General features: G+C 43.4%; 1 protein-coding gene across 1 annotated transcript; it reads left to right on the top strand.

The window, feature by feature from the left end:
* Nucleotides 1-534: 534 nt before the first annotated feature.
* On the top strand, nt 535-24016 carry LOC120928680. The gene is made up of 5 exons (XM_040339680.1): nt 535-679; nt 11413-11799; nt 14564-14665; nt 20165-20224; nt 23756-24016. The coding sequence occupies exons 1-5, from the start codon at nt 625-627 to the stop codon at nt 23809-23811; spliced, it is 660 nt and encodes a 219-aa protein (XP_040195614.1). The 5' UTR covers nt 535-624; the 3' UTR covers nt 23812-24016.
* Nucleotides 24017-25791: the final 1775 nt, after the last annotated feature.

Raw genomic sequence — 25791 nt, 5'->3', positions numbered from 1 at the left:
AAACTTTTGGTAGCGGAAGAAGATTTTAAGGATTTGAAGCATGCTCTCATTGAAAAAAAAGTGTCTAAAAGCTTAAAATTTTAAAAAGTATAAATAGTAGAAAAAAAGTAGAAGTCCTATCATTAGCTGAACATTTTAAAAGTTGAATGGTCTTAATAGCTGAAAGTATGTAGAAGTTTCACAGAGCCAAAAAACGTATGGAATAAAATTTTAATTTAGAATAATAAAAAAACGTAAAACAATACTGGGAATGCTATTGAGCATTCCCACTAATTAAGAATAATAAAAAACGAAAAACAATACTGGGAATGCTATTTAGCATTCTCACTAATTTAGCGATAAAATCGCATGTGGTCAAATAACATGACCTAGAATACTTTGAACCACAACTGTCTAATGTCTGTGGCCCACATAGCTACTAGTAGAAGGGTGTGAAATTGGAATTAGCTTTTGTTAGCATTGCATGCTATTTCAGATAATATCTTAAAAAAAGTGTTATGTTTATACACCTTTCACATAAATTTTTCTCACCACTTGAAAGGAAGTGAAAACGCATGCAGAAGGCAATTCAGTTACTGAAACTACAATGTAGCAGTGCTGGATTGCTTTTTTTGTACATGAAGGATGGACAGCGCTGCTCTGCTTTTGATCCTATTGTTGGCAGGTTTATCTCTTGCTTGTGAGTATATAGTAACTCTATTGTAACAGATCTAACTATGTGAAGCTTGCTCTTACATGTGAAGACTGGAAGACTGCTTCCAGAGCCACAAGGTCTACTACCAGTGGTGGAGGAGCCATAACACATAGACAGCGTGACCTGGCTAGAAATATCACCTGCATGCATTTTTGACAAACAGCCTTTTTGCATCCTAATTTATTAAAATCAGATTTAACCCTAGTATTATTATTATTATATTTTTTTCAGATGAGCTGGAAACTCAAATTGAACATAACAAAAGCCACAAATGCTAAATGTGCAAAACTTCCGACTATCTGTGATTCCTAGGACAGTCCCAGGGGAGACTTTCTATCTATTGAATGCTCCTCTTCCACATCATGCCAATCATTTATTCCCATATGCTGAATTAAATTTTGCAAGCTATGGTCATCTTGTTATACAATATATATATATATATATATAGTATATAAAATCAATGTTTCTGTTTGTTTTTTAAAAAAAAGGATGTGTTCACATCACAAAGCGCTATATAATAATAGATCTGACCACTATAGTTCCCCTTATCCAACCTATAGGCTTTAGTTCTGGTAAACGGTTTCTATCCTAAAAATAAAAATTTAACAGAGAAATATATATTGTAATTTCCTGTGCCCAAAATGAAGGTGTACACCAAAAACTATTGTCAAAATATTGAAATATATGATGTCACATCCCGCATTCCTTATATTGAAAAAAAAATAATGCACAAAAATGAGTGTTAGATATTGAAATGCATAATATCACATCCAATGTCATTCTATAAAAAAAATTTATATCCACAACACAACTTGATTGTAAGAATTAGAGATATATAATGTCACACCCTGTCCTTCTAAAGAAATGTATGTATAGACCACAAAGTGATTTCTAGATATAGGACTACATATATAATGTGTCCCTCTATGAAAAAATAATATGCACACCACACACTATTACCCATGGAAATAAATCATGTCACCTCCCACATTCTTATATTAAAAAATGTATGTGTGCAACACAAAATGAATATTAGCAATATATTATTTTATAAAGTTCACAGCAATATATTATTTTATAAAGTTCACTTAGTATAGTGACTTAATTATATATTGATAATATAGGAACGCAAATGCATTATACATACTGCACATAGCAAAATGAATTTTGTATTGAATTAGTTGATACACATCATATACTGTATCTGTTTTATTAGGTTGTGAATGCAAAAAACTAGCATTTTTTTAGCAGATATAACGTGTGATCTTCCCATATTCTTTATTTGGATGACATAAGTGTACCTTGCACTAGGGATGGACTGGCCATCGGGACTACCGGGAGATTCCCGGTGGGCCGATGGCTCAGTGGGCCGGTCAGAGGTCGCAGCGATCTACCCCTCAATCGCCGACAGCTGGCGCCTGACGGGTAGATCTAGCAAGCATGCAGAGTAGCGCAGGAAGCGTGTGTAATATGTTCTCTCTCCTGTCACGGCACTCATGCTGCTCCCCGACAGCCCCACCTCTCTTCTCGTCCATCCCCATTTGCTTGTGACATCATCTGGGATGGACGAGAAGAGTGGAGGGGCCGTCGGGGAGCCGAGTGAGTGCCGTGACGGGAGAGAGAACATATTACACACGCTTCCTGCGCTACTCTGGCTGGTAAACGATGTGCACCCTAATGTGCCCTGTGCCCTAATGTGCCCCATGCCCCGATGTGCTGTGCCTCAATGAGGTGTGCCCTGATGTGCTGTGATGGGCCCTGATGTGATGTGCCATGTACGTGTTGTGCCCTGATGTTCTCTGCCCTGTACCCTGATGTGCTGTGCCCTGATGTGATGAGCTCTGTACCATGCCCTGATGTGCACTGTACCCTGATGTGTTGTGCCCTGGGCCAGTCTGGATGAAGTCCAGGGCCACATTTTCGTCCCAGTCCAGCCCTGCCTTGCACCATTCACTTGCTTCACCACTTTCTGTACAGAACAATTCCAAACGTTCTTCAGGAGCATATAGAAGGCAAGTGGGTGTCAAGACCCAGAAGTAGCAATGGGTGGATAGTAGAACCCTAAAGCTAGCCATATACAATTAGATTTCTTTTGTTTAGCTAATAGGCTGAACCAAAAACAAATCCAACAGATTTCTACATCTACAATAGCTAGCCAGCAACAGCTAGCCAGCAACAGCAGCTATCAGAATACTCAAACAGCAGTTGCAACTGATTAGATGCAGATGCTGTTTAGCTTACAATTTTCTGTACGACTCCTTCGATTTTTTAGTCGGAGGATGTTGGGGGGGGAGGGTAGCAACAAGGCTACCCATGGAGCAAATTTTGGCCAGTTCATCCAGATTTAGAGGACACAGGAGAGGACAAAGTCAAAGCAAGCAAGTTACTTACGTATATATGAGTTTTAAATGGGGGTTCATTTTAATCAACAGTTTGGGGCCAGTGCATTCTTAAATGATCTTTCTAAGCATGGCTATATTTAAATATCTCATTCTGTGCTAGATTTAAAGAGGAATTTTGCCCCCCCCCCCTCCAAAAAAAAAGTATTATGCACCCTTTACCTATGGTCTCCTTTCTATGCTGCATAAATATACTTATAAACCCAAGGAATCCAGCATTATCCTCTTTTCCAGCTCCTCTCTCCTACTACAGGTCCCCTCCCATGTCGCCATCTTCCTCTTGCACATCATCAGGGGGCTGGCTGTCTCTTCCAGGTTCTTGCAGCTGCTCTCTGGATGATTTGCCTTGGTGCATGCACATCTGTTGTAGATTGCCTGTAAGCCTTCTGGGATGCATGACGTGGGTATCCTAGGAGGCTGCAGGCTGCTAGGGCTATGTCATTCTCGTCTAGGTATTTGTAAAAAAATAAATCCAAATTTGCGTGTGTGTGAAACGAAGGGGGAATGAGTAATATCAGGTAAAGTAAAAGTAGAAGAAGAGTGAATGATCCTATAAAGCAAAAACAAGTTACTGAAACAGAATTTAGTGTGCAGAATATCGGAAAATATTGTATGCACAAATACTGCTATCTAGAAAAAAAGTAGTTGTAAAACTGACGCTAGAATAGAGGTACAACAATCAAATTCTCAAACATTTATTGTCGGAAATTCCAACAGCAAATGTCCAATGTAATTTGAAACTCTTAGGCCCCATACACACGAGAGGATTTATCCGCGGACACGGTCCAGCGGACCGTTTCCACGGATAAATCCTCTCGAGGATTTGCGCGCATTTCCATGCGATGGAGTGTACTCACCATCGAATTGAAATCCGCGCCGAAATCCTCTGGCGATGATGTGTCGCGCCGTCGCCGCGATTATGACGCGGCGACATGCGCGACGCTGTCATATAAGGAATTCCACGCATGCGTCGAATCATTACGACGCATGCGGGGGATCCCTTCGGACGGATGGATCCGGTGAGTCTGTACAGACCAGCGGATCCATCCGTTGGGATGGATTCCAGCGGATAGATTTGATAGCATGTCATCAAATATTTATCCGCTGGAAATCCATCCCAGGGGATAAATATCCGCGGAAACAGATCCGCTGGAGTGTACACACCATAGGATCTATCCGCTGAAACCCATTCGCTGGGATTTTTCAGCGGATGGATTCTATCGTGTGTATGGGGCCTTAGGCCTCGTACAGACGACCAGACATGTCCGATGAAAATGATCCGCGGACCGTTTTCATCAAAAATGTCCGCTGGGATCATTTGGTCTGATGTGTGTACACACCATCAGACCAATTCCCCGCGGACAGAATCCGCGGTGACGTGTACACACATCAGACCAAAACATCCCAGCAGACAATTTCGATGAAAACGATCCGCGGACCGTTTTCATCGGACATGTCTGGCCGTGTGTACAAGGCCTTATGGTACACATGACTGTTTTTCGGGTTGTAAAAAATGAAGTTTTTTTTTAATGTCATTAAAAACTATCGCGTGTGGGCTCCAGAGCATTTTTCACAACGTAAAAAATGGGCATTAAAAATTTAGAACATGCTCTCATTTTTAACGTTGTCGTTTTTAACGTTGTAAAAAATGGTCGTGTGTGGGCTTTACCGACGTGAAAAAAACGCACATGCTCAGAAGTAAGTTATGAGACGGGGGCGCTCGTTCTGGTAAAACTAGCATTCGTAATGGAGATGGCACATTCATCACGCTGTAACAGACTGAAAAGCGTGAATCGTCTTTTACTAACACAAAATCAGCAAAAGCCCCAAGGGTGGCGCCATCCGAATGGAACTTCCCCTTTATACTGCCGTTGTACGTGTTGTACGTCACCGCGCTTTGCTAGAGCATTTTTTTTTTCAGGATCGTGTGTAGGCAAGGCCGGTTTTACAATAATCGGGTTGAAAAAAAATGTTGTTTTTTCTAGACCATTAAAATTTCATTTTTTACATCCCGAAAAACGGTTGTGTGTACGTGCCATTATAGCGGCATTAAATCAAGCAATTCATACTCAGGCCTATTGAAAGCCCTGTTTGAAAAACGTCCTTCTTTGAGCAGATATCTGTTACCCCCCACATGTGAGAAGCTAGTGAACAGCTTGTCAGGATAAGAAGAAATTGTTCTACCTTGGAGAGCTTTACAAAAGAAGCTCTCGATATGAAAGGAAGGTTTCTCCATCTGGGCCACCACAGAGCCAGTTTTGACAGAGCATACCATAAAGTTAGATGCATGCTGAGAGGGAGCTTTTTATTTGATCGTGAATCCAGAAAAAAAAAAGATCACTTTGTGGTCTAAAGCACTCAGTATAGTTCAGCTTTTGAGAATATTAGGTGTATCATACTGAGATACTTACCAATCTTACGGAATGTCTTCGATTTTTGGGAAGTCCTTTCCAAAGGTGTACATTTTGTCTCCAAGAGAGCTCCCACATAGGGGGATATGTTGTCCCCTAGTTTATTTCAATCCAGAATTTGTAAAAAATCTTTGTTGAGCAGAACCGGTCTATGTAAATGCTGTGCCTCACGTTGTTCAAGTTGCACCCTTTTAGGGAATCTGCATCATTCTCGACAAGTAATACCTTTTTAATTAGTCTTGATTAAACAATTAGTTAACTGTCAAATTTAGGTTTGTCATTCTTTGTATGTCATATACTGTGTGATCTGCAGGAAACAATACGCTGGAAAGACCAAAAAAAAACTAGGAAGCTGTGTGATTTTATGAGAGATTATCTATCAAATAGAAAAACACATAAGAATACTAATGTAGATTGCAGATCACCATAGATTGGATGCAAAAGAATGGTGGGGGTTATCCTCAAAAGAGATACTCCGACTTAAGTCCTGTTCAGTCTGTGTGTAACTTTGGAAACGATCCTCAAAAGGCTTTTTCCAAAGTTAGACAGAAGATCTGGCATGTGTAATTGAATTACACTGCCGAATCTTAGGATGCAGTACCGCATCCGCCACTGGGGGCATTTCGAGTCGAAATGCCGTTGCTAGTATGCAAATTAGCACTTAAGGCGATCCACAAAGCTTTCTAGCTTCCTTTTTGCGCCGTAAGTGTTATTTTGCAAGTGTAAAATTAGGGCTCGTTTTACAAAGTGTAAAGTTAGTCACACCTTGTAAAGGCCCATTCCAGCGACGGCATTTGGTATGCTTTCCCGAGGGAGAACTCCACGGCAATTTGTAAAAACAAAACCGGCATGGGTTCCCCCCCAGGAGCATACCAGGCCCTTAGGTCTGTTATGGGTTGTAAGGAGACCCCCCCACGCCGAAAAATTGACGTAGGGGGTCCCCCTACAATCCATACCAGACCCGTATCCAAAGCACGCTACCCGGCCGGCCAGGAAGGGAGTGGGGACGAGCGAGCGCCCCCCCCCTCCTGAGCCGTGCCAGGCCGCGTGCCCTCAACATGGGGGGGTTGGGTGCTCTGGGGCAGGGGGGCGCACTGCGGGCCCCCCCACCCCAGAGCACCCTGTCCCCATGTTGATGAGGACAGGACCTCTTCCCGACAACCCTTGCCATTGGTTGTCGGGGTCTACGGGCGGAGGCTTATCGGAATCTGGGAGTCCCCTTTAATAAGGGGGCCCCCAGATACCGGCCCCCCCACCCTAAGTGAATGGATATGGGGTACATCGTACCCCTATCCATTCACCTGGAGGCAAAAAGTAAAAGTTAATAAACACACAACACAAGGCTTTTTAAAATATTTTATTATTCTGCTCCGGACGCCCCCCCTGTCTTCGTTATTAGCTCAATTACCAGGGGGGGCTTCTTCTTCCACTCTCCGGGGGTCTTCTCCGCTCTCCGGGGGGGGTTTCTTCTTCCGCTCTCCGGGGGGGGGCTTCTCCGGACTCCGGGGGGGGCTTCTCCGGACTCCGGGGGGCTTCTTCCATCTTCTCCCCTCTTCCGCTCTTGACTCGGCGAACCCCGGTTCTTCTGCAGCTCTCCGGTGCCTTCTTCTTCAGCGCTGGCTGCCTGCTATGTTTGTGTGTTTGCTCGATTTCAAACAGGCAGCCGGCGCGGTCTTCTGTGGCGTCAGGGTCTTCTCTTCTGTTCTTCCGATGTTGCCTCGTCGCCTCTTGTCGCTGTAATGATGGAAGCGCGCCTTGCATCCCATTTATATAGGCATCACCGTCCCATCATGCTCCGGCAGGTACCCACGTGGGTACCTACCGGAGCATGATGGGACGGTGATGCCTATATAAATGGGATGCAAGGCGCGCTTCCATCATTACAGCGACAAGAGGCGACGAGGCAACATCGGAAGAACAGAAGAGAAGACCCTGACGCCACAGAAGACCGCGCCGGCTGCCTGTTTGAAATCGAGCTAACACACAAACATAGCAGGCAGCCAGCGCTGAAGAAGAAGGCACCGGAGAGCTGCAGAAGAACCGGGGTTCGCCGAGTCAAGAGCGGAAGAGGGGAGAAGATGGAAGAAGCCCCCCGGAGTCCGGAGAAGCCCCCCCCGGAGAGCGGAAGAAGAAACCCCCCCCCCCGGAGAGCGGAGAAGACCCCCGGAGAGTGGAAGAAGAAGCCCCCCCTGGTAATTGAGCTAATAACGAAGACAGGGGGGGCGTCCGGAGCAGAATAATAAAATATTTTAAAAAGCCTTGTGTTGTGTGTTTATTAACTTTTACTTTTTGCCTCCAGGTGAATGGGTAGGGGTACGATGTACCCCATATCCATTCACTTAGGGTGGGGGGCCGGTATCTGGGGGCCCCCTTATTAAAGGGGACTCCCAGATTCCGATAAGCCTCCGCCCGCAGACCCCGACAACCAATGGCAAGGGTTGTCGGGAAGAGGTCCTGTCCTCATCAACATGGGGACAGGGTGCTCTGGGGTGGGGGGGCCCGCAGTGCGCCCCCCTGCCCCAGAGCACCCAACCCCCCCATGTTGAGGGCACGCGGCCTGGCACGGCTCAGGAGGGGGGGGGCGCTCGCTCGTCCCCACTCCCTTCCTGGCCGGCCGGGTAGCGTGCTTTGGATACGGGTCTGGTATGGATTGTAGGGGGACCCCCTACGTCAATTTTTTGGCGTGGGGGGGTCTCCTTACAACCCATGCCAGACCTAAGGGCCTGGTATGCTCCTGGGGGGGGAACCCATGCCGGTTTTTTATTTGAAAATTGGCATGGAGTTCTCCCTCAGGAATGCATGCCGCTGTCATTTTTTTTTTTCCCCGACGCAACTTTAAGCCGTCGCGATCCTCAAAACTCGGCGTAACGTAACTTCGCGCATGCGCAGTACGGCCGGCGCGGGAGCGCGCCTCATTTAAATGGGACTCGCCCCATTTGAATAGGAACGCCTTGCGCCGGCGGAATTTTAGTTACACAGCCTGAAATTTCTAGATAAGTGCTTTGTGGATCAGGCACTTAGGTAGAAACTTTAAGGCAGTGTAACTTAAATTGGATTTTTTAAGTTACGTCAGGTTTTTGTGGATCTGGCCCGGTGTTTTTTAGGCAGAGACATCATGGAAGCAGTTGGGATGTAATTTAGAGTGAAAACCACAAATTTGTTAATTCTCCATTCTGATCCTTCAAATTTTCTCGTCGTTGTGGTTGAAAAAACAAATGCAGGTCCTCTATCCCTCAAACCTGGATAGGCAAAATTCATGTAATTAAGATGGCTATATTGCCCAAGTTTTTATATTTTTATCTCCTTCATCTGGGGTAAAACAAAACCTCGAACCTCTAAATCCACTCCGTCTCCCATAATGCTGCGGAGGTTTAGGTCTCCCAAATATTTCTGCTTACTATCATGCTGTACACCTTGAACATTTACCAAAATACCATGCAGTCAAAGAAATTCCTTTATGGGTAACAATTGAGTCTATTGACTGTGACCTTATTTCACGATCTAACATATTATGGTTAAGAGGAACTAATCATACTTTTATTCACAATCTTATCTCAAAACATTCTTTATCCATCTGGGACAGATTCAAAACTTCTCTTGGCCTTCAATCTTTTCATTTACTGCTCCTTTCTTTTGTGAAAAATCCCAGTTTTTACCCTGCCTGGATTGCTCCTAATTCTTTCATAGCATTGAATACAGCTAATGTATCCCATTTATATAATTTGTTATCTGCCTCCTCCATACATTCTTTTCCTACTTTGTGTGATACATTTTGACTTCCTCAATTGTTACTGTTGTATTTGCAAATCAAATTTTTTTCCCCAACCTTATCTCAATTCCAACTCCCAACTATCCTCGATGTCGTGTTTTGAACGCATATGTATTTCTGACCCTCAAGCTAAAGGACAAATTTTAGCTTGTACTAACACTGGTCCACACTTATATGTCTCCAAATGGGAACTAGACCTTAATCACTCATTTAATGCTACTGAATTGTCTAGAATATGGTCCGCCACAAAGTCTGCTTCTTCTAATGGTGTTGCTGTGGAAACTAACTTTAAGGTGCTAACCTATTGGTATTTTGAATATCGAAAGAGATCGAATTGTTCAATTTGAGAAACTCTGGCTTCCTTGGGTTAAGCATTGTTTATCTCCAGACTTTGATGACACACTATTATTGCCTTGGTAATTTTACTCTATTTGCCTTGACTGTACTCTCTATTCTATGTAAAAGAAGAAAAGAATGCAGGCGCCTCTGAGTGCAGACTGTTAAAATTTTATTTGTAAATCACATAGTACAACTCATATTTTAGAATGCAATGAAGGGCTCATCTGTGGTAGTTTGTCCGGTGATGCATCCATAGCACTGGTCTGTAAGGGGAGCCGTCCTGGCCACTATAGACTCTTGTGGCCACTCTAGATTCTTGTGGCTGGCAAGATGGTGGCGAAGCTAGACATTCTTTCACCCCTAACAAATTCAGTCAGTGCCCTGGACGAAGATGCCAAACTGTTAAAAATACCTAAACAGGTAGATGCTGCAGGAGGAAAATATAGGTAATATACCACCCCTCCTATCCAGTGTTTCAGGGAGGCAACACGGGAGCATAAGTGGGGTTTCCATTGTGACCCCTGATGCTATGCTCATGGATAGTGGCTTCTCCAGCATTCAGCAGTTTGGCAGTGTAAGGCCCCTTTCACACAAGCAGACCGATCGAGTCTGCCTGACAATTTTTTGGGCGGACCCTCCACTGCCCTCTATGGATTGGCGCATTTGAATGGACATGTAAACCAATCCTATCTGCTAAAAATAAACAGATGGGAGATCTGTTCCCCATCTGTCTGGTGAATCGAATGACAGTTGGATGTAAGCGTATAGGCAGTCCGTTTACATCCGACTGCCCATAGAGGAAAGCGGGCTGTGTCTGTGTTTCTCCATAGGTGGAGTGGACACAGACTTGTATTCCGCCTGTCCCCACCCCGTGCTCTTCTGGTCCCCCCCCTCTGTTCCTCTGTTTCCCCCCCTGTTCCTCTGTTTCCCCCCCATGCTCCCCCCCCATTTCTCTGGTCTCCCCTGCTTCTCTGGTCCCCCCTGTGTTCCTCTGGTCCCCTCCCTGCTCCTCTGGTGCCCCGTGCGCCTCTGCCCCCCCCCCCCCAAACTCCTCTGGTCGCCCTAGTCCTCTGGTTCCCCGTGATTCTCTGTTCCTCCTCCTTCTCTGGAACCCCCAGCATCGCTTACCTCCTCTCCCTGGCTAGTTATGCAGTGCAGACTGAATACAAATATTATCCTCAGCATGGAGAAGCTCATCGTATGATCTGGAAAATGGCCACACAAAGTTATAACATACCCTTCCTTAGAACTCGTTCTCCTGGTCTTTCATTCCCCCGCTCTTCATCCTGTCTGCTGCCATGGGGAATCTAGATGGAGAGTAGGGGGAGGAAAAAACAGGAGACTGAGTGCTTAGGAAGGTTTTAAATTTTTCCGACAACAAAAGTTCTTGTCGGAAATTCCGATCGTCTGTATGCAATTCCGACGCACAAAAAAACATGCATGCTCAGAATCAAGTCAACGCATGCTCGGAAGCATTGAACTGAATTTTTCTCGGCTCGTCGTAGTGTTGTACATCACCGCATTCTTGACGTTCGCAATTTTAGACAACATTTGTGTGACCTGACTGTGTGTGTAAGCCAAGTTTGATGGAAATTCCTTTGGAAAAAAATATCCACGGTTTTGTTGTTGGAAATTCCGATCATGTTTACGTGGCATTAGACAGTGTATGGATGTATGGATGGATGAGGCTGAACGCTTTAATAAGTGGTACCTACGTTTAGGGCCCTGTGTGTTTACGTATTAAGGTTTAGATTGTTAGATCATGGATATAAACTACTGTTTTTTTTTTATTTTCTCCAGCAAATTCCACCTGTCGCTCCTCACATACACCTGATGACAAGGATATACAATATACTACCATTGAAGGGTACATAGACAACGATATATTTCTCCCCTGTTTTTTCAATATAACACTGATATCCCAGGCAGAATGTAATGATACAGCTGTAATCTGGAGTTATCTAAACACAAATGTACACCTACTAGAATTTAAACTCCAATCATCTAATGTGCAAACCTGGGGAAAGTGGAAACAACAGCGTATAATGTACGATAAAAGCAAGAACGGGAACTTTTCTATAATAGTTTCAAATGTGGATTTGGAGGTCACTGGAAATATATCATGCACCTTATATGATGGAATTAACTATATAATGGCAAAGAGAATACTTCAAGTGCTCATCAAAGGTAAATTTGTACACAGTATAACACAATAGTGCTAATTAATTTAATGGTAATGAAAGTGGTTATTTTTTATAGTTTTGAAAACAAAATTTAAATAAAGTTTGCATAGCAATTTGCCCTGTGAAATTGCATGTACCGTATTTATCGGGGTATTGCGCGCTCTGGCGTATATCGCGCACCCCTAAAGTGGACCCGACATTCCTGTAAAAAAAGATTTTAGTACTTACAGTTTTGGTGTCTTGCGCGGCGTCCATCGGCGGCCTCGTCGGGTGTCCTCTTCGTCGGGTCCGGCGTCCTTCTGCGACGTCCTCCCCGCTCGATCCCCGCTTTCCCGCGCCGATTTTGAATACTGCGCCGGCATATACCGAGCGCAGTACACTCGTGTATAGTCGGGCTGGCTCGGCTACTCTCGTGCTCATGTCCTGTACGTCCAGGACGTGAGCGCGAGAGGAGCCAAGCCTGCCCGACTATACACGAGTGTGCTGCGCTCGGTATATGCCGGCGCAGTATTCAAACTCGGCACGGGAAAGCGGGTATCGGCGTATACCGCGCACCCACGATTTTGCCCTGATGGCTCCCTGGGGCCATACTCACTGTATGAATTACAGTATGGACTCACCAGGTCCTAACCCGCAATCGCTGAGCACCACCGAATGGCCGCCGAGGATGACAGCTGGTCAGTGCCAACCGCCACATCCTAAATATGGTCCCACTGGAAACGACTGGGCCGCGCTCAGCCCCTTGACATCATGTCTGGCGTGGGCGCCCCTGTAAGGCGCATGTGCGATATCACCACCCCTTCAGAAAGCCAGAGGCATCCAAAGGAGCTAGAGGACCCACACAGCGCCCTCATCCCGATGAACAAGGACATACAGCAGGATGTAAACAAGAAGACCCAATGGGACCCCCCGTCTATCAGGGGTGCCCGAATGTCTGCCAAAAGACTGGATCAGGCAAACAGTCAGGCCTCCACCAATGCTGAAAAAATGTGAACACACATATATTATATGTACAATTTTCTGTCCTTTTATAGAAACGGCTTAAAAGTAAATGCTGCATTTAACCCAGGCGCTTTTTGATTATAGATCCATTTAGATTCCTGTTTAACCCCCCCCCCCCCCCATTGGAGTTTTGAGTAATTTTTTTTAAAGGCAAAAAAGGAAATCACTGTAGGATCAATGCAAGGGCATTGGTCACATCCTTCACACTGGTAGGTGCCCATACCTCCCACAGCTCCATCCACCATTTCTGGGGATGAATAATGACTGTGGACCAAATTATCCCTGACTGAACGAGATCTACGAAATCTTTAGGCGGTTCTGTACATACTTGCAAATTATGTTATCCTCAGCCAGGAAATGCCAATTTCAAGCCAAGGTATCCATCAGACGGGAAGCATAGAATGTCATTTTGTCGGCTCGTCATAGTCTTTTACGTCACCGCGTTCTTACCAGTAAAAAGTTCACCAGACTTTTGTGTCACTGTGTGTATGCAAGGCAGGTTTGAGAGGAATTCCGTCGGGAAAACCATTGTTTTTTTTTTCCAACGGGAAAACCGCTCGTGTGTACGGGAAAAAATTGTTTCCGTTTTAGTGTAGCAATAGAAAGTTCTTCAGGCCCTGCCAGCCCTTCTGGCTACAGCCGTCCCTCTCCACTGCCCATGACACCACAGTTCACTCCACTGGCTCTGCACCCATCCCAGAATGCATGCTCCCAGTCCTCTCAGGCGTGCCTCCCCAGTACTCCTGACTGTGCATGTCACTCACCAGCCCTCCTGGCTGCGACCAGTTATTCCTCTTCCTGGAGACTTGCCCGGCAATGCTTTCTCCTGCTGTCCTCTCTTGCTCCTCCTGTGCCTCCTATCCAGAACCTTCACGATTTATTGAAGGGGCTCTGTCCGCACCCGAGCCCAGGCCCAAGGTCACCCCCCCCAAACTGGGGGGCTCCCTCAAAGGTCCCAGATAGCCTAGCATTCCATCTCAAAACTCTTAACAACTCCAACTCCTCCCCAGCTGGGCTGACCTTGGGTACTTAAGGAGGCCTGCCCCCTGCCGATCCAAGTTTGGGATTAGTCAGGGCTCCTTAGAGTACCCCACTCAGCCACCCCTCTCCTCCTTTCTTTACAGTACTTTAGAGAAAGCTATAGAAAGAAGAGGGAGGTCTCAGTGTTGCTGCCTGTGAGTCACCAGCTGCTAACCTGAGCAACTCCCATCCCAGACCAGATCAAAACAACGGACGCTCTCCATCCAATCTGACAGAGCTTAAGCTATTTTGAAAAAATGGGCAAAAATGTCACTCTCTAGATATGCAAATCTGGTAGAGACATACCCAAAAAGACTTGCAGCTGTGATTGCAGTGAAAGGTGGTTCTACAAAGTGTTGACTCAGGGGGGCTGAATACAAATGCGCGCCACACTTTTCACATAATTATTTGTCCAAAATTTGGGAAACCATTTATCATTTTCCTTCCACTTCACAATTATGTGCCACTTTGTGTTGGTCTATCACACAAAATCCCAATAAAATACATTTATGCTTTTGGTTGTAACATGACAAAATGTGGAAAATTTCAAAGGGTATGAATACTTTTTAAGGCACTATATATATATATATATATATATATATACATACACACATACAGTATAGACATTTATACAGCATATGTTTGGTAATATTGGTTGTAATGTAAGCATGGGTTCAGACTTCATCATATGAGAATCTAGTTACACCCAAAAGCTTGTATATTAACCTTTATGTCTTTTATCTCAGAGAAGGATCTTGCAGAAGACTTGCTGTTACCTCTCACCATCGGCGGTGGCCTCTTGTTTATACTGGTTGCTGTGGTTGTGGTTGGTGTTTTGAAGATCAGTGGTAAGAATTTCTGACATTTCTCACACACTTGAACAACCTTGTTTTACTGCCACTAATAGTTTGCCGGCCAATTACATTTTATACTCTACACATGAATGTTTTCCAAAAGCTCTTTAAAGGGTCACTAAAGGAATTTTTTTTTTAAGCTAAATAGCTTCCTTTACCTTACTGCAGTCCTGGTTTCATGTCCTCATTGTTCGTTTTTGCTCTGATGTTGCTGTAATTCTGCTCTGTTCTGGACACTTCCTGGTTGTCTGTTTCCTTTGGACCACAGTACTGGGAGCTTCTAGTTTCGTTTTCAAACCCTCACTTCTCTATGGCTCTTTTGATATCAAAAGAGACAGGAACAACAAGCGCCCAGAGGCAATTTAGTTCGCATGTGCTGCGCTATATAAGTTCTTCACTCGCTCACTCACTATACAGCACAGAGGCAGCATAACATGCAAAAACGAAACTGAAACTAAAGGTACATTATATGATTGTTTTTTATCTATTTTTAATAGTTTTTAAAAGGAATCAGTTAACTATTATGTCTCTATACCCTGTAAACAGTCATTTGAGCAAAACATTTTTTTTCCTTTACAACTCCTTTAAGAAAAGTTAAATACTTTGGACAAACATATTCACGTAGATCGGCGCATCTTTGTTCCGGCGTAGCACATCTCATAGCGTAACGTAAATTGTCCGGCGTAAGCCCGCCTAATTCAAAGTAGGAAGGTAGTGGGCGTGATACATTTAAATTAACCGAGACCCCATGCAAGTGAAGGGCCGAACGAACGGCGCATGCGCGCGCATACTCAGGATCACGTCGAATTTACTCCCTAAGATACGACGCTCAATGCCTACGACGTGAACGTAACCTATGCCCAGCCCCATTCACGTACGACTTACGACTTACGTAAACGACGTAAAATCCGACGGCTGTTCCGTCGTCCATACCATTGCATGGGATGCGCCTCCTATAGGTGGAATAACTTTACGCCGGACGTACGCCTTATTTAAACGGCATATACTACTGCGACGGGCGCAAGTACTTCGTGAATCGGCATATCTCGGTCATTTGCATATTCGACTCGTAAATCAATGGAAGCGCCCCTTTGCGGCCAGCGTAAATATGCGCCTAAGATACAACAGTGTAGGAAACTTACGTCGGTCGTATGAAGCCAAAATTCAGGTGTATCTTAATAGCAGAATCAGGCGCATAGATACGACGGCGCATCCCTGCACTTATGCGGCGTATCAGTAGATACGTCGGCGTAACTGCTTGAGGAATCCGGGCCGTAACATTCTTTTTTTGCTTTCAAATTTAAAATGTGTAAATTCACAAATTTGGAATGAGCAGTGGTTAGGTGCGGTCATCTGCACCGTGTTATGCACACTACAAATTGCATAGTCCCTGGACTCTAGTCCATCTATGGAGCAAACAAGGGAATGTGGCTACGCTTCTACATACAGTGGGACCATGGAGAATGAATGTAGCCACCCTCTAACATCAAGCCAAATCACATTATCAAAAACAAAGAAATTTAGAGGTTTGGAGGAGACTGAGAGCAATAGAAGGGACTTTAGTTACATACATGCTTTTTTTAAAACCAGAGTTTAGTGTAATTTTAAAGAGAAACTACAGACAAATCAGCATTTCATTATTAAACTAGGTCACAGCAAAAAGCCGGACAAACCATTAGGTTCTAACCATTTCTCACTGTAAAAGTAATTTTATTGTTGTATGTGTTCTTATGAAAAAGAGTCTATTCACATCTTGTCCCAGCAATGCAAAAGGAACTGAGGGAAAACTTCCCTAATGGATACACAGATTGCAGCAAAAACCTAAAAGTGAATTCCATTTTTGCATCTTTCCACCTTCCAAATCTGGAGTTCTACTTTAACAACATACCTTCTTTCTCTGCTTATGAACCCAACCTAGCAGCACAGTGGTTACACATGAATGTTTTAACATTTTTGATGACATCACCTGGAGGCCCCACCCTGACAAGGGGTGAACTCTCCAGGTGATGTCATCGGATGGCCACGCCCCATGGCTATATGAGGCCTCGTACACACGACCGAGGAACTCGACGGGCGAAACACATCGTTTTCCTTGTCGAGTTCCTTGTTAGGCTTGTCAAGGAACTCGACAAGCTTGCTTTGCGTACACACTGTCAAGACAAAATCTCCTTGTTCTCAAACGCGGTGACATACAACACATACAACGGCAGGGGAAGTTCGTTTCCACTGGCTAAACTCTTGGGGCTGGTTTTGCTAATCTCATGTGTTTGCGTGTTAAGTAAAAGTTTGGTAAGAGACGATTTGCACTTTTCAGTCTGTTACAGCTTGAAAAATGTGTTATCTCCATTACAAATGCTACTTTTACTCCTGTCTCATACTTTATTCTGAGCAAGCGCGGGTTTCTTAGCATACACACGCTCGGGTTTCTCGTCGGAAACCAGCCCGACCAGGAACTCGATGAGCCAATTTGAGACTCCCGTCGAGGACTTGCTCTCTTTTTGGCTCGTCAAGTTTCTCGACAGTTTCCTCGACGAAAATGTACACACGACCGGTTTCCTCTGCAAAAAAATATCTCCCAGCAAGTTTCTTGCTGGTTTTTGCCGAGAAACTCGGTCGTGTGTACGAGGCTTCAGAGTCGGCAGAGAGCGGGTGACAACAAAACAGATGAAGACATCAACAGAACAAGAGTGTCTTTTAAAACATTTTTAGCGGGTAACCGGTGTTGAGGAAGAAGACCGCAGCGGGAATAGACATTGGCGGTGGAAAGACAGTTTGATGAGAAGACGGCAAGAAGGAGAAGACAGTGGGAAGAGACAGCTCAAGGAGGAGACGGCGGGAAGAGACGGATTAATAAAAGAATTGTCAAAAACTAGCTCTTGTGTTTTTATTACATTTCACTGCTTTTTTGGTGAATGGGTAGGGGTATGATATACCCGATACCCATTCACATGGGGAGGGGAGATTCCTCCATCCACTTTGGTGAACACTAGAAAAATTTGTGAATAATCCACAATTTGTGTTTTTTGTATTTGATGTCATATGGAACACTTATGAACTTTGTTTCAAATGTTTTCATTAGTAATTACACATTTTTTTTTTTCTGCATGAATTTTACACACTAATTTATAGAGTTGCATTTTATTGAAGTTTTTTTGCACATATATTTTTGCACATAGCACTTTGTTGTATATTTTCTGATTTGTATTAATTGATAAATTTTACTTTTTTACTCATTTAGCACCTTGCACTTTAAAATATTTTGTTTAGTAGATTTATATGAGTGTGTGAGCACAGATTGTAGTATAATGGTGATAGCGCTGTCCATTTTATTTATATTCGATAACTCCATCTACTTTGCTTGTGTGGATGGGGGAATCCGTTCATTTATTTATTTTTGATCAGCCCACTGTCTGTTTGAAAAAAAAAAAATACATATATGGCCAGCTTATCACTGTGCAATGCAACAAAAACTGATTAGCATAACCTCCTCTCCATATTGTTTGTGTGCACAGAGATCAATGGGATGCTAAAGGGACATTCAAGTAGTAATTGTAGCTTAAAATATATTTAAAATACATTTTTTACTTTTCTTTGAAGTAATTATAGAGAATGTGAATGAAGCACATCTGGACAAAAGCACACACCAAGTCACTGAAGGAAGCATAGTGAGATATTTACTAAAGCTGGTGCACACAGAATTTGGTGCATAGCGCACTCCCAGCACAGAGACAGGGGTCTTGCCGAGAGCCCCAGGCCCCGTACTAACGATCGGGACCCAAAACATCCGATTCCAGGTCACCTGATCGCTGTGGTAGCCTTTACTTTTTGGTACAATAAATATCCCCCACAAATCTATAAAAAAAAAGTTATTTTTTTTCTCAGTTTAGGTCGATACGTATTCTTCTACATATTTTTGGTAAAAAATCGCAATAAACGTTTATTGATTAGTTTGCGCAAAAGTTATATAGTGTCTACAAAATAGGGGATCGTTTTATGGTAATTTTATGAATATTTTTTTTTAATTAGAAATGGCGGCGATCATCGATTTTTATCGGGACTGCGACATTATGGCGGACACATCGACCATTCATATTTATACAGCGATCAGTGCTATAAAAATGCACTGATTACTGTGTAAATGTGACTGTCAGGGAAGGAGTTAACCACTAGGGGGCTAGGTGTGTCCTAGGGTGTGATTCTAACTGCGTGGGGGCGTGGCTTACTGTGACACATCACTGATCGCTGCTCCCGATTACAGGGAGCAGATGATCAGTGTCCTGTCATTATGCAGAATAGGGAGATGCCTTGTTTACACAGGTATCCCCCCGTTTTACACGGGTATCCCCCCGTTCTGCAGCTCTGTGACACGATCGCGGGACACCGGCAGACATCAAGGCGGGTCCGGCAGGCATGGTCACGGAGCCATGCCATTCTGCCGAGGTATATCTACATGACGCGGTCGGCAAGTGGTTCAGCTTATTTATTTAGGCTCCATTCACACTTGTGCAACTCCAAAGTCGTGCAATTTTCATTGCGACTTTGATGTAACTTTGTTGCAATTTTAGATGGGTGCGACTTGGATGTGACTTTGGCTGTTGATTTTGACTTTGACTATTGCACAACGGTCGCATTGAAAACATTAAAATGTGAATTATGAAAGTTTACATAAAAGTCACCTCAAAGTTGTGCAGGAACCTTTTTAAAGTGGCTGTGACTTTAAGTCAAACTGATTTGAATGGCTTCCATTAAAATACACGAGCTGTGACTTGTCATGAGACTTTGTGTTCAAAGTCATGTGACAAATCGTACAAGTGTAAATGGAGTCTTTTTTTTTCTTTTTTTTTTTCAATTTTTTTTTGTTATATCCGAGGAATCGGCCCACAGGGACCACAGCATAAACAGTACATCAGATCACATCAAATCAACAAAACAGTCACCTGAGATAGGTTCTCCTGAGATAGCGATGGAGTATCAATACCCCCGGTGCACCATGCTGGCACACTGTGATCCACCGGGACCGGCCCCTTCTTTATCTAAAGAAATTAGTATAAAATAGGTGAGAAAATTGAATAGAGCAGGCAAGACAGCCCAGGTATAGCAAGAAATTGGGGGGGGGGGAGTGTGTTTTCCTGACGAGATTCCTGGCAAGTTTTTCTTGCAAAGCCGTGCATACAGACGGCCCTTCAAAAGTACACGGTTAAACCCACAAGTGTTTTTTCTTTTTACAACTATTACTTTTTGAAAGATAAAAAATGCATTTTATATACAACTATACAGATCAGATTAAAATGAGGGACAAATGAGAAGCAACGAGGGACAGAGGGACTTTGTTCCAAATCAGGGACAGTCCCTCGAAATCAGGGACAGTTGGGAGCTATGTTTGGTGGCAGTATTGAAGACTTGAAAAGTAGAGATGCACGGTTTGTCATATGATTATAAATCACTTTGAACTTGCAATTATTATACTGTAAATGATTATATTTTTCCCATCAGGTCGCAGAACTCAAAACTGTGAAACACACACAGATACGGCTATATATTCTACAATAATATGTAAGTTTATTTTTTTAATAATCATATATATCAGAATATTAAATCAGTCCCTGGGGATACAGTTTGCTGTATATGACTAGTATGGAGAAACCATGAAGGCAGCCCTAGTGGGAACTGTAACCAGAACTCCAGCATTGCAATGCCCCAGCTCTACCCTCACCATCCTCACCAGTGGTTGCAGCATTTCCGTTGCACAAACTGAGGCTTAGCAGAGTAGGTTTATTCTCCTTTTGTAATTAGTCAGCCACCTACTATTACCTCTCTGAGTTGGCATAACGTGTACTAGTGAGGGCACTCACACTATTGCAGTGCATAAACCCACGCACATTGACATGTTTTATGCATTTGCTTAGGTCTGTATTATGCACTAAGGGTAATTTTGTTAAAAAGAGAAGATGGGCTTTTTTTTTTTTAAATCATACTTACCTAGGTGGGGTAGCGGCATCGGTCCAATGCTACATCTGTCCCCCACCGATTCTAAGGCTGAAAACCGAGCGATCAAAGACCTCCAATCGCTCGGTTTTCTGCCCTGCCTCCGCACTTACTAGAGCACCCCTGGGCTGTGGAGGGGCTGGCTTAAGCTCTCTGAGAGGCTGAGCTGGGTGCCGGTCCAGGCATGTGGGCGGATCTCATCTTTATTATCACAATATTTCCTGAGCCTGGACCAGCTCTCTGACATCAGCCCACAACAGACTTCAGCCCACTGTCTGCTGAAAACGGGTCACAAGAGTGCAGAACGTACTGCGCTCCTGTGTTCCACAGGAGAAGAACAGCCAAACAAGCCTTGGTTGTACTTCTCCTTTAAAGCAGGCCTTTCATTTAAATAGGCTTCATAATGTTTCCGCATGCACCAAAAAGGTACATGTACGTTTTTATCCAGCGCACAGTACTGCAATACACATTAATGTTGTACTGAGCTGCAACGCACATCCGTCGGCAAGGTGTGTGGGAGTGCCATTCAGAATAAATGGAACCCGTTACGCATGTAACTGGCGCATTGCTACAACCCAAAAGTGTGAATGAGCCCTGACTGTTTTATGTCTGAGGCCTCGTACACACGACCAAGTTACTCGTCGGGCAAAACACATAATTTTCCTCGTCGAGTTCCTTGTTAGGCTTGTCGAGGAACTCGACAAGCTTGCTTTGCGTACACACGTAACAGACAAAATCTCCTCATTCTCAAACGCGGTGATGTACAACACATACAACGGCAGGGGAAGTTCGATTCCACTTGCACAACTCTTGGGGCTGCTTTTGCTAATCTTATGTGTTTGCGTGTTAAATAAAAGTTTGGTAAGAGACGATTTGCACTTTTCAGTCTGTTACAGCTTTAAAAATGTGTTATCTCCATTACAAATGCTACTTTTACTCCCGTCTCATACTTTAATCTGAGCAAGCGCGGGTTTCTTAGCATACACACACTCGAGTTTCTCGTCGGAAACCAGCCCGACCAGGAACTCGACGAGCCAATTTGAGACTCCCGTCAAGGAAAAAGAGAACTTGTTCTCTTTTTTCCTCGTCGAGTTCCTCGACAGTTTCCTCGATGAAAAACGTACACACGACCAGTTTCCTCAGCAAAAAAGCTCTCCCACCAAGTTCCAGATTCTGCCGAGGAAACTGGTCGTGTGTACGAGGCCTCATTTACACTGTTTTGCATTTTTGTTGTGTGCTGATGGCATAGGGCTGATTATTTGGCTTTTAAATTCAATATCATCAGGCTTATTTAATAACTCAAGAGCAAAGTACAACTCCTATGCAGGAGGTTTCAATATCTTAAAGTGTATATACACCCAAATAGACAAGTAATATACTGCATATGTGGGGTAAGACACTGCTCAAAACCAACCCAGTGCTTCAGATGTGGATATGACTGTGTATTTCCTCAGCCAGTGCTGCTGCGGCCATGTCCCCTGACATGTTTCGCCCCGGTAGGCAAGCAAAAAATTTCAGGGGGCATGGCCGGAGCACCGATGGCTGTGGCCATACACAGCCATATCCACATCTGAAGCACTGAGTCAGTTTTGAGAGGCGTCTTACCCCACATATGTCCACGTTTCTGAATTGACGCCTAATGCCTGCTTCCATTTTCTGAATACTAGTAGAGACGCCTGTTATCATTCAGCTTTGAGCGGTGCTCCATGTCCACACGTGATCACAGTGTAATGTATTGCAGTTAGCTTACCAGTCATTAGTTGTGGAGGCTGCATTCATTTTATTTTTTTCAGGCTTTATTCCTTTATTTTCACCCAGTGATCCTTCCAGTAAAACATTTCCTTTCCTAGAGTGACAACGCTCACTCTTCTGTACCTACGCATGAGCAGAGCTTTCATGATTTGGGCTACAGACACTTCTACAATCCTTATTCCCATTACATAGGGGTGAGGTGTTCTGTAGTTCACAGAAGATAGACAGAAATGTTTGATATTTCAGTTCAGTGCACAGGAAGCTACAAAGATGCAAGATCAAAAGGCACTTTTCTGTTTTCATGCTAAATGTTTTTAACCTCAAAAAGGAAATCGAATGCAGCTTCCACATCTAAATATCGGTAAGCTGTAAAATGTGGATTTTGTGCTCTTGGGTTTATATTTACTTTAAAGAAGAACTTTTTTGCAAAATGGTGAAAATCGAACATACGCAAAAAATTTAAATATCCAAATTTCTCTAAAAAACCTGGAGGTTTTCATTTTTCACAGTTTGCAAAAGACCCCCCCCCCCCCCAAACCATATATTTTCTGAAAGCACATGACCAATAGAATAAAAAGATGGTGCTACTGATTTTTAAGGCCCTGTGATTTTTGTGCAAATGTTTATCAAATCACTATTTTCACCAACAAAATTAATAAAAAATCTTTATTTGCACATATAAACACAATATAGCTTGTGTAATTCCTGCTAAAATCCTACTAAGGCTTTGTTCAGTTGGGTGTACTAAAGCGGAAACATGGAGGGCTGTGTTTACCTGCACAGGGATGCACAAGTATTCTGTGCATCCCTGTACAGGCAGTCCTATTCATGTCAACTGAGATGCAGCAGTTGCAAGGACAGATCTGAAAAACATGCAGGTGGAGGTGCATGGACCCAAACGCAGACAGTGTGAATTCAGGGACATGCGCCCACACGGATGTCAAGTTGGGAGCAGTGGCTGTGTCCTTGCAGCTGCTGCGTCCCAATTGACATGAATGGGACTGCCTGCATGGTGATGTATGGTATACCTGTGCATCCCTCTGCAGCTAAGCAGTTGCAGTGCATTTGTCGGCAAAAATTAGGTTAAAACAGGTGGTGAGGTGGCATCACATCACTTTCTCACCACCTGTCAGTAGCCTCAGTAGTGTAGGCTCAGGCTTCAGAGGCAGAATGGCAGCAGGGGGGGGGGGGGGGGGGGGTGGCATAAGCATGTTTTTCTTTGCACTGACCTGGCAGCGAAAGGGTTAGAGGAACCAAACGGTAAAATAATGTCCAGCTGAAGTCCATTTTATTACAAAGTACAAATATACTTCCTCAATGAATAAATATAATGTTATTTTATTACAGGTGATCAAAGAGTAATGAAAGAAAATGAAATCTATGACAAGATTTGGCATGACTGAATACTGCAGTAAATTATGAAAACTATGAAATTATGAATTTATAAAAACAAACAGAAAAGAACATTGTATAATGCCTTTTTGGACCATTGTAACACATGAAAAACTCATACTGTAAATACAACAATAAAACAACACTGATACTTCAGAATGTTGTTTCTATTTGCTAATAATAACTTATGAGGCATCTTCTTTTCCTTGTGGTTCTCGCTTTGTTCTTGGGTACATCATGGTGAGCAGCTCCATCTCTGGGGTGGTTTCAACTGTTGAGTCTTAAATTAAGTTTACTGTATGGGAAGAAAAACACCCTCACAGCATTGGAACCCCCAGCTTTAAAACTGCTTCTGACATTTTTACTATAGTCCAAAATTGCCTTAAACAATCTTGGTTCCGATCCCCCAATCCCCCTGATGAGTCAAAAATTGAAACCGAATTCAAAGGCACAATTGGGAAATTGTGATGGCCTAACCATTGAATTAGGCATTTGGGCTGTGGCTGTCTGTTGTTTTTGTATAGGTGAGGTGTTGTTGTATGGTGGCCCACATGGTCAATGCAACATTTGGGCTGTGACTGCTGAATGCCCCACATGGTAGGAGCACTAACCCAACAACATATTGAATATTTTTTTGCTTCAAGAGTAAGGACTTTTATAAAATACCAAATACCATATCTGTCCATGACATGATACATTTAGGCCATATAGCATAAATAATGTATGCCAACTTTCACCATCTTTATATTTTCCCCTTCCAGGCACTGTATGCTGAAAATTGGTACAATTCGATCAAAAGGATGATGGGTGTCAGGGAGTTTAAAGGGCACACTATTATCACCAATCATATGAGATGGAATGTTTTAGGCCTGTGTTTTTAGTCAATAAAGTTTTGTTATATGCTTTTATATAAAACATTTCAGTTTTGTACCCTTTAAAATCTCAGCCACCCATTATTTTTTGATTGAACTGAATTTTGGGATGGGCACTGATATCTAGGTTCTTGAATCACACCTCTCCTTTTTGTAGGAAATTGGCACAAGGAGATTAATAATAAAAAAATATATATATGTTATTTTAACTTTTAACTTGTTTCTGCTAAAATTACTATAGCCAGAAACTGAAAGTCGGCTGTTATACATTTGACCAGCTCAAACACAAACTTTCCTGGCTTATTTTAAATGAACAGCTGGCAGCAACCCTACATGATAATTGAAGGTGTTTGAAAGGGTTAGGGGCTTGTGGATCACATATTTGACTAATGATCCTCGGACTACGCCTGACTAGGTTCCCCCCTGGTTGAAGTGGACCAGAACGCCGGAGTCCTTTCCCCATTCCCCTCCTCCCTTCTTTTCATCCTGTTTTCCTTTTTTTTTCTTGATTTTGTTATTGAGAAATTCGGACTGCGTAATTCCGCGCTTGTGGGGGATGGAGCGTCCGCTTCTATTTGGTTGATGGGATTTGTGTTCCCTAACATGAAGGACATACTCTGAACCCCATTAAATAATTTTACAGTCCGTTATGCAGTCTATTTGTAAACTAGAAAATTGTACCATGGTTAACTAAGCATCAATTTTACAGATTATGGTTATATACCTCTGATATATGTGAGAACAGTTGTCTCAGGGGGCACGGCCCTTTGCCAATGCGGATTGTTGTAGTATGTCTTTCGCTTTGTACTAATGCAGTTACAACATATGACTTTCTGCCTTTATACTATATGCAATCTATATTGCAGATGTTGCATATTGTTCAAAATCAATGCCGGAATCTCTTTAGTAGGAATGGGCCGAACGACCCCGTTCGGTCCGCACCAGAACTTTCGAACAATGCGAAAGTTCGGAGCCAAATAATGAACCCCATTGAAGTCTATAGGGCCCAAATGTGAAAAATCGAAAGTGCCCATTTTGATGGCTTATATGCAAGTAATCTGGCACACAATGGTTGTGGGGGTCATATATCAAAGAAAACAAGTTTGCAAAAAATGTAGT

Source organism: Rana temporaria, chromosome 2 (assembly GCF_905171775.1).
Source record: "Rana temporaria chromosome 2, aRanTem1.1, whole genome shotgun sequence".
Taxonomy (NCBI): Eukaryota; Metazoa; Chordata; class Amphibia; order Anura; family Ranidae; genus Rana; species Rana temporaria.
The sequence above is the reverse complement of the archived record's forward strand: the minus strand, read 5'-3'. Positions and strand labels throughout refer to the sequence as shown.

Bases quoted from the DNA above. Each gene is read 5' to 3' on its own strand.
- LOC120928680 (XM_040339680.1), top strand. From the start codon at position 625: ATGGACAGCGCTGCTCTGCTTTTGATCCTATTGTTGGCAGGTTTATCT. The intron at 11,800-14,563 runs GTAAATTTGTAC...CTTTTATCTCAG, and splicing joins ACTTCAAGTGCTCATCAAAG to AGAAGGATCTTGCAGAAGAC. The intron at 14,666-20,164 runs GTAAGAATTTCT...TTTTCCCATCAG, and splicing joins TGGTGTTTTGAAGATCAGTG to GTCGCAGAACTCAAAACTGT.